The sequence below is a fragment of the Orycteropus afer genome, unplaced genomic scaffold, assembly GCF_000298275.1.
Source record: "Orycteropus afer afer isolate SDZICR_OR568_19922 unplaced genomic scaffold, OryAfe1.0 scaffold00029, whole genome shotgun sequence".
Lineage (NCBI taxonomy): Eukaryota > Metazoa > Chordata > Mammalia > Tubulidentata > Orycteropodidae > Orycteropus > Orycteropus afer.
Window position 1 is genome coordinate 10,128,689 of NW_006921616.1, and position 10,578 is coordinate 10,139,266.

At 46.2% G+C, this 10,578-nt stretch overlaps 1 protein-coding gene across 1 annotated transcript in view; it reads left to right on the forward strand.

Annotated features, from left to right (window-relative positions):
* The first annotated feature begins 1,333 nt into the window (after positions 1-1,333).
* The window catches only part of RAX (retina and anterior neural fold homeobox), a 14,427-nt gene continuing 5,182 nt past the window's right edge, over positions 1,334-10,578 (forward strand). Inside the window, exon 1 of the mRNA XM_007935546.1 lies at positions 1,334-1,357. Within this exon, the coding sequence (XP_007933737.1) occupies positions 1,334-1,357 (24 nt within the window). The remainder of the gene's footprint in view (positions 1,358-10,578) is intronic.

The following is a 10,578-nucleotide window of genomic DNA, read 5'->3' on the forward strand; positions in this document are numbered from 1 at the left end:
CTCTTAGATGCTCCTGAGCCAAGGGGCAGTTGCAGGGACGTGGTAAGAGATAAGAAAAGGAGTCAGAGACTAAACCAGACCTTTGCGTGGTAGATCCTGATTCTGGGGAACACAGTGAAGAACAGACTTGGGAGAAGGCAGAGTTAGAGCTGGAGAGAACTGGGAAGGTTATTGCTAGCTCTGAGTTACCTCATCTTTTCTGAACATGATGACAGCAATGAAAACAATGGGGGTGAACAAATAGAGTGAAATCACTCCTTCCCCCCTCTTTCTCATCCTCTGCTCTCCTTTTTGCCCCTCTCCCTAACATCTCTCCTTCTTTATCCTCTCCCATCCTGCCCCAGGAGGGGAGACTAGGGAGACTACTTAGAAATCTCTCCAGACGACCTTCTGATAAATCCTTCTGTCACTGTGTGCCACAGGAGGTCCTTGGGCGGCTCAGACAGTTTGCACTTGGCTACTAACCGCAGGGCTGTGAGTGTGAATCCACCCAGTGGTCCTGCAGCACAAAGGCCTGGCGATCTGTTTCCTTCCTATGACAGCCATGGAAGCCCTCTGAATCGCAGCTCTACTGTGAGGCACATGGAGTGCCATGAGTCACGATCGGCTCAATGGCAACTGCTCGAGGGTTGTTTTGTTTGTTTGTTTCTGGCTGTGTGTCAAAGAGATATTTTCAAACGACTTAGAACATTCGCCTTTAAGATATTTAGAGCTATTAACCAAAGTCTACCAGAACAGAACAAAACGCTGGTCAATGAATCTGCTCACAGAATAAATAATGTTCCAAGACAACTTTTTCAACATGTTTTATATAATAAAATGTTTCAGGCGGAGGTGGATGGACTTCTCCACCTATTAGTAGCTCAAGTGAAAAACTGAAAGACTGAAACAAACAGTTGAAAGGAAGTTGGTCAGTCTCTGTGCCCCTTGAGCTCACATTCTCTCCTCTCCTCCTGTCCTCCAGATAACGGGCAATATGGCCTATGCTCTCGTGTTCACTGGGTTGGGCAAATGGACTTTTACTTAAGAGGTCAAAGCCCTGAACACCACATAAATACACCACCCACCAAAAATATATATGTATGTAAATTGCTGTAAGAACTGTATGTTTCTTAGTATAATTAAGAATATAAAAACTAAAATAGAACAAAGCAAAAGTAAATAAATAAATATAAAATAAATGAAACCATAGCTAGTCTGTAGGGAGAATTTATGTCTTGTTATCTTCATAGACATTTAGAAGACCAATGATCCCACAAGTCAAGAATAGGATTTTGTATGGACTTTCAGATCTGGCACAATTCTAACCCAGAATGTTCCACCGGTTACCAACATGGGGCTACTGGAATCTAACAAGGTACCTATTGTGAAGCAGCTTCAATGAGGGGAGACAGGTAATAAACAAGAAAATAACTAATACCCAAAACCAAAACCCACTGCCATGGAGTTGATTCTGACTCATACCGACGCTTTAGGGCTGGGTAGAACTGCCCCTTAGGGTTTCCAAGGCTGTAATCTTTACGGTAGTAGACTGTCTCATCTTTTTCTTGCCATGCAGATGGTGGGCTCAAACCACCAATGTTTCGGTTAGCAGCCCAGGCCTTTAACCACAGTGCCAGTAGAGCTCCCAAAACAACTAATACATAAGATGATTATGGAGAAGGGCAGGTTCTATGAAGAAAAATAAAATGACAAGAAGGATCGTGTGAGCATTTGGGGGAAGGCATTTCAGGCAGAGAGAATAGTAAGATCAAAAGTCCTGAGGCAAGATGGAGCATGTAGGATCTAAAGAAGAGAACAAAGACCAAGATGGGTGCAACTCATTGAACAAGATTAGATGGGGGTCTGCATGGTGGTAGAGATGGAAAGGAGTGGCAAGCTATCAGAAATAGTTCAGAAGTAATCAAACAGACTTATCGGTGGATTAAAAGCAGGGGGTGTGAGAAAGAAAGGATTGTAATACAATTGACTTCATAGGGGGCTGGAAGAATGAAATGAGACAACACACGTAAAATTAAAACACTGTGCCTGGCATATACTGAGTGTTCAATAATGTTTGTAGCTGACCATGATGTCAATAATGACTGTGAGGAACAGGAAAAGAGGGACAGGGGACGTGGCTTGCCCACCAATGTAGGATGAAGGCAAAGCAGCCATGAACCTTGTGACTTGACTTTAGGGGGGCAGGAGTTTGTCAACCAAGTTGTAATTCCTTAAAGATCATTAACTTACACACAATTGACACAATGTACACACCCTGCAGTAAATGCATGTAAAGCTTCTGACATTTGAGTGAAGACATTTTGGAGAGTAGGTGGGAGTAGTTTGCCAAAACCTAGAAATTCAGGCAACCTCCACACTGAAGTTAAGAATGAAAAATATTGGACTTGTTTCACTGGGACTCTATCATTTATTCTCTTCTTTCATATATTGTTGTTGTTGTTATGTGCCGTTGAGTCGGCCCCGACTCATAGTGACCCCCTCTTAGGTTTCCAAGGCAATATCACTACAGAAGTAGATTGCCCAACTTTCCTTCCCAGGAGTGGCTGGTGGGTTTGAACTGCCAGCCTCTGGTTAGCAGTCAAATGCCTTAGGCACTATGCCACTGAGCATTAACCAGATTATGTAGGGCCTTGTAGACCTCTCTATGGATGTTAGGGAAATGGGGAGCCACTGCAGGGTCTGAACAAGGATTATTCGTGATGATCAGCACAATCTGACCTATGTTTCAAAGGGTCACTCTAGCTTCTGTGTTGAGAAGAGAACAAAGGGGAACAATGGTTGAAGTGGGAAGACTAAGTCGAACATATGGAGTCACCTTGAGTCAGAATTGAGTAGAGAGCATCCGGTGGTCGTGGATCGCAGTAATTCCAGAGAGATGTGATAGTTGCTTGGGCCAGATTGTTAGCAGTGGAGATGGTGAAAAGTCATCAGATTTGGTTTATATTTTGAAGCTGGAATTCATCATCATAGAGTCAATTCTGACTCACAGCAACCCTAATAGAACAGAGTAGAACTGTCCCATAGGATTTCCAAGGCTATAATCTTTACAGAAGCAGACTGCCACATCTTTTTCCCATGGAGTGGCTGGTATGTTTGTACCAACAACTTTTCAGATAGCAGCTGAGAACTTAACCACTGTGCCACCATGGCTCCTTTTTTAAAGCTAGAGTCAACAAGATTTTCTGACAAACTGGATGAGAGAAATGTATGGGTTCTGGCCTGAGAAACACAAAGAATGAAATAGCTCTGGTAGCATAGTGACTAAGGCACTTGACTGCTAACTAGAAGGCTGGCGGTTCAAACCTACCAGCCACTTCTTGGAAGGAAGATGGGCAATCTACTTCCGTGGTGATACTGCCTCAGCAACCCAAGGAGGGGTCGCTATGAGTCGGGTCCAACTTGATGGCACATAACAACAACAACAACAGATATGGGAAAGACTGTAGTGGACAGGTTCAGGGGGAAAATCCTATTCAGTAGTTCTGTTTGGGATAAGTATATTGAAGGCACCCACCATACATCCAAGTGGAGGTGTCTAATAGGCAGTTGACCGCATGACTCGGGTGTTCAGAAGAGAGGTCTGGAGTGGAGTCAAAGAGATCACCAAAGAGTGAGTAGAGGCTGAGCCCTGGGCATTCCAGCTTTCCAAGGTCAAGGACAAAAGGAGGAATCAAGAAAGGATGTTGTGAAGGGACAGCCAGTGAGGCAGGAAGAAAACCAGGAGGTTCTAGAAGCTTGACGCCTTGCTGTGTGCTGATGGGTGCTCAGTAAGTACTCGTGAAGGAGTTGGTCCCTGATGACTGTCCTTTCCAAACCCACAGGGAGCGCGGTCAAGGATGCTATACAATGGGCATCCTCGGATTACCTTCTTAGCCCTAATAGGATTGATGGGCTTCAAACCATCATCCCCTCAAGATAAATGTCTCTTGTGTGTCCCTCAGACACTCTGAATTCAATTAGTTTAATTAGAAAACAAGTAAAGAGGAATTATCTTAATATAGCTTTGCTCGTAGCAACTCAGAGCAGCCCATCTCTTTGGCAGAAATCCAAGCTTCCCTCTTCTATTTACACATTCTGAAGCACTGCTGTAAGTGTTCCATCCTTTGGCAAAAACATAACATTTTTTACCCAATAGATTATGTTTTTGTTTTAATAATAATATAAATAAACACCTTCTGATTTCTTATTTTTTAATGAGCAATGTTCTACTGGTACATATTTCCAAGCCAGTAGTAACCTTGGACTAGGCAGATAGGGAGCCCTATTTGTCCATCTCTGTGGTGAAAATACTCCCACTATGGCCAATTTGAAGAAACCTGGTGGTGCAGTGTTTAAGCAGTTGGCTGCTAACCAAAAGGTCAGAGGTTTGAACCCACCAGCCACTCCTCAGAAGAAAGATGTGGCCGTCTGCTTCTGTAGATTACAGCCCTAGAAACCCTATGGGCATTTCTACTCTGTCCAACAGAGTCACTGTGAGTTGGAACTGACACAAAGGCAGAGGGTTTGGTTTGGATGATTTGAAGCTACTCATGTGATGTCATTGAACTGGAGCTAGGAAGAGATGCTAACCATTGGCTATCACAAGCCAGTAAGAGCCTCTTCCACACACCAATGGCTAGGAATATTATTGTTTCCCAAACTGCCCTGCAAATCCACTGCCAAGGGAGCTTTACCCTTACAAGGGGGTTACGTGGATTTGCATTAGTTACAAAAGCAAGCTGAGGACCAAGACAAGGGTTGGTAAATAGTGAGGGAGTAATAGTGAAAAGGGTAAGTTCATTGTGTCTGTAAAGTAAATCTCTTCCTTGGGGATTCGTGCCCAGATTTATTCTAACTGCATCCCAGTGTAAGATCCTGAGAGTTCAGCAAAGCCACAGTGGCCTAATGAGGAGGCTGGGGACCTGGAGATGGGCCTGGAGTCCAGGCTCTACTGCCGACTTTCTGTCTCATCTTGGGCAAGTCACTTAATTTCCCCGGGCCCACATTTCCACACCTAAAACATAAAGGTGTGCAATGTAAAGGAGAGCAAAACAAAATAATCCCCAAGATCCCCCTTCTAAATCTCCAGTTCATGATCCTCTGGAATCACAGAAAACGAAATTGGAGGCCAGTTTAAATGAGGCTGTCTCCATAATATGTCCCTTGCCATAATATCATAATTGGAAATAATTAAAATGCCAAAGGACAGACTTGTTGCTGTTTGTGAGAGTCGAGTGGTAAACTTAAAATTTTTAGTCTATCCATCATTATTACAACTAATTAGATAAATTATAGACTAGCATTCTATGCTGAAAGGAGCTCTGGTGGTCTAGTGATTAAGGCATTTGGCTGCTAACCAAAAAGTTGGTGGCTTGAACCCATCAGCCACTCCATGGCTGAGAAAGATGAGACAGTCTGCTTTTATAAAGATTTACAGCCTTGGAAACCCTATGGAGAGTTCTACTCTGTCTGATAAGGTTTATGAGTTAGAATTAACTTGATGGCAGTAAGTTTGGTTTTTGGTTTGGTCTGGTTCTTTAGAGAAGCAAAACCAGTAAAGCTTATATATAGACAGAGAGAAATTTATTTCAAGGAAATAGCTCCCACATTTGCAGAGCCTGTCAAGTCCTGAGTCTGTGGGTCAGACATCAGGCCAGAGGATTCTCCTGACTCACATAGCTGCAGGGGCTGTTGAACCAAAGATGGGCAAGTAAGATTTAAGGCTCACAGGCTGCAAAAGCAATTATCACAAGATTGGCAGGCAATATGGCAGGCCACTGGTTCAAGCCCAAGAACTGAAGGTCAGATGATGATGAGTGAGATGCAGGAACCAGATGGAACAAAAAGCCAGAGAGCTTTGCCTGGACGTCCATATACATTGGAAGCAGGCCACACTCCTGAGGAAACTCCCTTTCAGTGGATTGGCTGCTCCTAGGAGATCTCCTCATGGAGGTAATTACATCATATCAGGTCTCATTGTGGGAGATGACTACAACATAACTGCTAACCCACTGAGAATCATGGCCCAGTCAAGTTGACACACAACTACTCATCACTCCAACATCAGTCCCACCTTGCTCCAACTCTGAACCACATTATTCCTATTATCTTTGACTCTCAAATTTTCTTAGCTTAATTTATCTGCTAGTTTTCTTGTAGCCACAGGAGAATTAACAGTATACACATGTATACATACCATATTAAGAGATGGTACACGTGGTGCTTAGGTGAAAACATTCCTGAATAAATCACCTGAGTTCAAGTCTTGTTGTTGTTGTTGCTATGTGCTGTCAAGTCACACCCAACTCATAGCGACCCTTCCTTGGGTTTCCAAGGTGGTATCACTACAGAAGTGGATTGCTCAGCCTTCCTTCTGAGGAGTGGCTGGTGGGTTTGAACCACCAGCCTTCTGGTTAACAGTCAAGTTCCTTAGGCACTATGTTACCAGATCTCCCAGGTTCAAGTCTTGGCTCCCCCCAAAACTAGCTGAGTGACCTTGGGGAAGTGACATTGGGGAAGAAACTAAGACTTCTGTGTCTTAGTTTCCTTATATTTAAAATGGGAATAATGATAATGTCTACCTTGTAGGATTATTGTGAAGACTAAATGAGCTATCTTATTTTTACACAAATAATGCACCCATATTTTTTTAAATCTACATGCATATAATGTGCATAGCACACCTAAGAGGCTAATGCCAGAGGGGGTTGCATGGTTTGCAAAACCCTATATATACACACATTATTTGCATAAAAATTCAGTAAGTTTTATAAAGTACTCAACATAATGCCTGCTAGTATATAGTGTAACAATTATTATGATAGATTTTAGCTCTTGGCAACTGAATTTGTTGAACATGTATGAGGGGTAGTTAACGATTATATGAGTTGTGTTCTGCTTTGATTGACATTAAAGTTAAGTTACTGTCCCTGAGCTATATAACAGCTAGTGGGAGGAGGTGGTCTTCAAATGTGGTATGAGACAGGTGAAACTATTCCAGGATTGAAGCCTATCTTCTAAGCGAGTGATCTACGTGGTTTTATACAGTCTACAAAGTGATATCCTACAGGCCCTTAAAGCCAAACATCACTGGAGGTGAAACAACTAGACATTGGGCCAAATGACATTAACTCAACTGTGAACATCTTCCCTCCCCACCCAACACAAAGCAAAGTCACTCTGCAGCTGTTGCTCTTAAAAGTGGTGTGGGTGCAACAGTCCACCCAGAACACGTCCAGAAATTAGACCTCGTGCATACATCCGTCCAAGATAAAAGAGCCTCCTCCTTATACTGCAGCTTCAGATAATCGCTAGTTACCTTTGGGTGTGTCATTTTCTTCATCTAGCCAGTCCCTGTCTCCTTTCTTCTCAAAATCTCTCTCCTGTCTTCAACTGTAGTTCCACACTGTCCTTCCCACTTTGCATGGGTCCTCCCACTCTTAAGATGCCTCCCACGCCTCCATCACCCTCATGCTCCTCACTTCTGGAAACATTTCTCCAAACCATGCCAAGTTTAAAAGGGCTATAGTGGTGTGTAGGGTCAGCCAGCATGGGGGGGGGGGGCTGGGAGGAGGGCGTTTTCTTTGATCCATCTAATGAATTAATGAATTAAACAGAGGCGGAGTTCAGAAGCCAGGCTCCTTGCTTTCGCTGAAGCAGGGCTGATTACGGGGCTGGCGTAACAGCTGGAGAACTGCGGCTCCATGCTGGAAGAATTAGGGACATGGCTGAGTCCATTCATCTCCCCTAATCGAGTTCTTGGGAAATACACATGTAGATTAGCCCATCACAATGACCCCCGGCTGATTGCTTGGAGGGCCCTCCACCGTGCCCACAATGCGACTGACTAGCTCTTTATGCCTTGCACAAAGGCGCCCCGACCTCCCCTGTCCCGCTTGGTCCAGTTTCCCCTGTAGGTCCTCACCAGTGGCTGCTGAAGTCTTTTCTGCTTTTCTCCCGAGACTCTGAAATAAACAGTAAATAAGAGCTCACCTCACCTGGACCTATTAGGGAGAGCTGGGCAGTTCCAGAGGGAATTAACTTTGGAAAACAAGGGCCATAAGCCCCTTAGCAGCATGTAGACAGCAGCTTAAGAAAATGCTGCCAATCTTGGTTTAGTGGTGATTACTGAGATCAATTTAATATTGGGCAAGTTTACCTAAAACTTATGCTCAGCCAGAAGGAAAGCAACAAATACCAATTAATGATCCCTGCGGCTGCTCTGTGGTCACAAGGCCCCAGGATCCCAGGCCAACTGGTCTATGTAACTGGTATGGTGAACTTTGTCAGGTGTTACCAAGCCATTCATGGGGGCAATGTCTTTCTTTCACAGGCCTAGAATGGCCTGGCAAGGGGCTGGAGGCCAACTCTGCCCAGGTTGTGTTGGGAACCTCCTGGAGGTGTGTTGGGTCCTCCGGGACACCAGCACCCAACGGCCAGTGGCTACAGACTGACTTCATGTCTTCAGGGAGTGAAGCTGCCTCCTCACAGCCTCTGAGGTGCAGGATTCAGCCTCAGGGAGGCATTAAAGACTGACTGCAGGCTAAGATGCATTTGGGTTCTTTTTCAACATTGTTACTCTACAATAAAAATTGCAGCTAAGCGTGAGCCCCTGCCCCCCATTTAATAGCTCTATCACTTTGAGCCTCAGTTTTCTCTTCTGTAAAATGGACACCAAAATATCGGTCCTGCTCACACCACAGGGTTGTGAGAATCAAATGATGTGAAAGAATTCTGAAAACTCTCATGGCGACCCTGCGCGATCCAGAGCAGCACTGCTCTGTGGGACGGTATTGGCTGTCATCCTTATGGAAACAGATACCAGGACTTCTTTCCGCAGTGCTCCTGTGTGGGTTCAAACTGCCAACCTTCCAGTTAGCAGTCAAGGCACAATCCACTGACAACCTAAATACTGTAAAGTGGTTGTTGATTCTCATCCATTTAGCTTTTTCTTAAAATTAAAAATAATTTCTACCTTGAATCAGTAACTCAATTTCTTTTCTACTACAAACTCCCATGCTTGCTGTTTAATGTTTTATTTAAGGTAGAGTCAAGAGTGTAATAAGCCCTCCTCTAGGCATTTGACTGCAAACCAGAAGGTTGGTGGTTCAAACCCACCAGCCACTCTGCAGAAGGAAGACTGGGCAATCTACTTGCGTAGATATTTACTGCCTCCAAAACCCAAAGGGGGTCGGATTCACTCAATGGCAGTGAGTTTGGGTTTTTTTGGTCCACCTAATATACCCATGGCAAGATTTAATTGTTAATGACCCTAACACATTCACATGGCCTTTTTAATATCCTTTTAAAGGTCCAGGATCCCAAGACGTGTGCTTTCTCTTGTTTATTCCTTTGTCTCCTCTCCCAGGCTAGACGTCAGATTCCTCAAAGCCGGGGGCCCTGTCTTTCATTTCTTTTGTGATGCTGACTTCCCCCAACACACAGCCGACCGCCACCCGCCAAAGGAGCGCAGTATAAATCCTGGTTTGAATGTGAGCCGGAATAAACGGACCCCAGTGGAGATCTGCTCTCGGAAAGATCTCGAACCAACAAAACACTAAAGTCGAGTGGATTCCGACTCATGGCGACCCCATCCGACAGAGTAGAACTGCCCCATACGGTTTCCAAGGCTGCTACTCTCCACCGGAGCAGACGGCCTCATCTTTCTTCCGCGGCTGGTGGGTTCCAACAGAACAGTGGACCTTTCAGTTGGCAGCCGAGCGCTTAACCACTGCGCCACCAGGGCGCCTCCGGAAAGATTGCAGCCTAGGAAACCTCACAGGGCAGTTCTACTCTGTCGCATGGAGTCGGTCTGAGTCGGAACGGACCAGACAGCACTTAACAACTGCAGCAGTGTAGGTGAGAGGGTCTCCGGGAAAGGGGCTTTTAGGAATGTGGTGCCCGAGACCCCAAAGCTCTGCAGAAGCCCTTTAGCTCGCGTTTCCGTGTAACGGTTCAGTGAAGCCCGGAACCAGTTTCCTCCGGTCGGGCGTGGGATCTGAGGCGCCCAGGTTCCAGGTGTCGCTCCCATCAGCCCTTCGGGGCTGAACACACCCTCGCCCGCAGGTATCATTGCTCCTATGAGTCATTTGGGGGCCTGAAAGCCTCGAGGGGCCCCCAAAGGGGAAAGAAAGGCAAGCGCAGGGCTCTGTCCCGGGGCGGAGGCCCTCGCCCCAGGCAGCTGGAGGTTGGGTGACATCCTTGGCCTGGAGACTTGTTGGGGAGGGGGCAGTGAGACATCCCTGCACAGCAGTCAGCGACCCAGTCGTCCCCTCAGGAGAAGCCGCCTTCAGAGGGCGGAGCCCCAGGCGAGTGTCCCTCGGGGGCCTGAGCCGACTGAGCGTCCGACTGGGGCCTCCGGCGGAGCCGTCGGGCGCTTGAGGTCAGCGGGCCTGCGGCACAGATGGCCTTGTCGCCTCCTGGGGCGGGCGCTGGGGTGCCTGCCCGCGCGCCAGTCCTCCGAGGGGACCGGGAGGAGCGGCGAAGGCGGAGACACCCAGACTAAGCCAACCCTGCGTCCGGGTTTCGGGCACCGAGCGCAGAGAGGGGTCTCCGCGGGGGTCAAACAAGGGGGACATTCAAGCCAGGCAGAAGCGA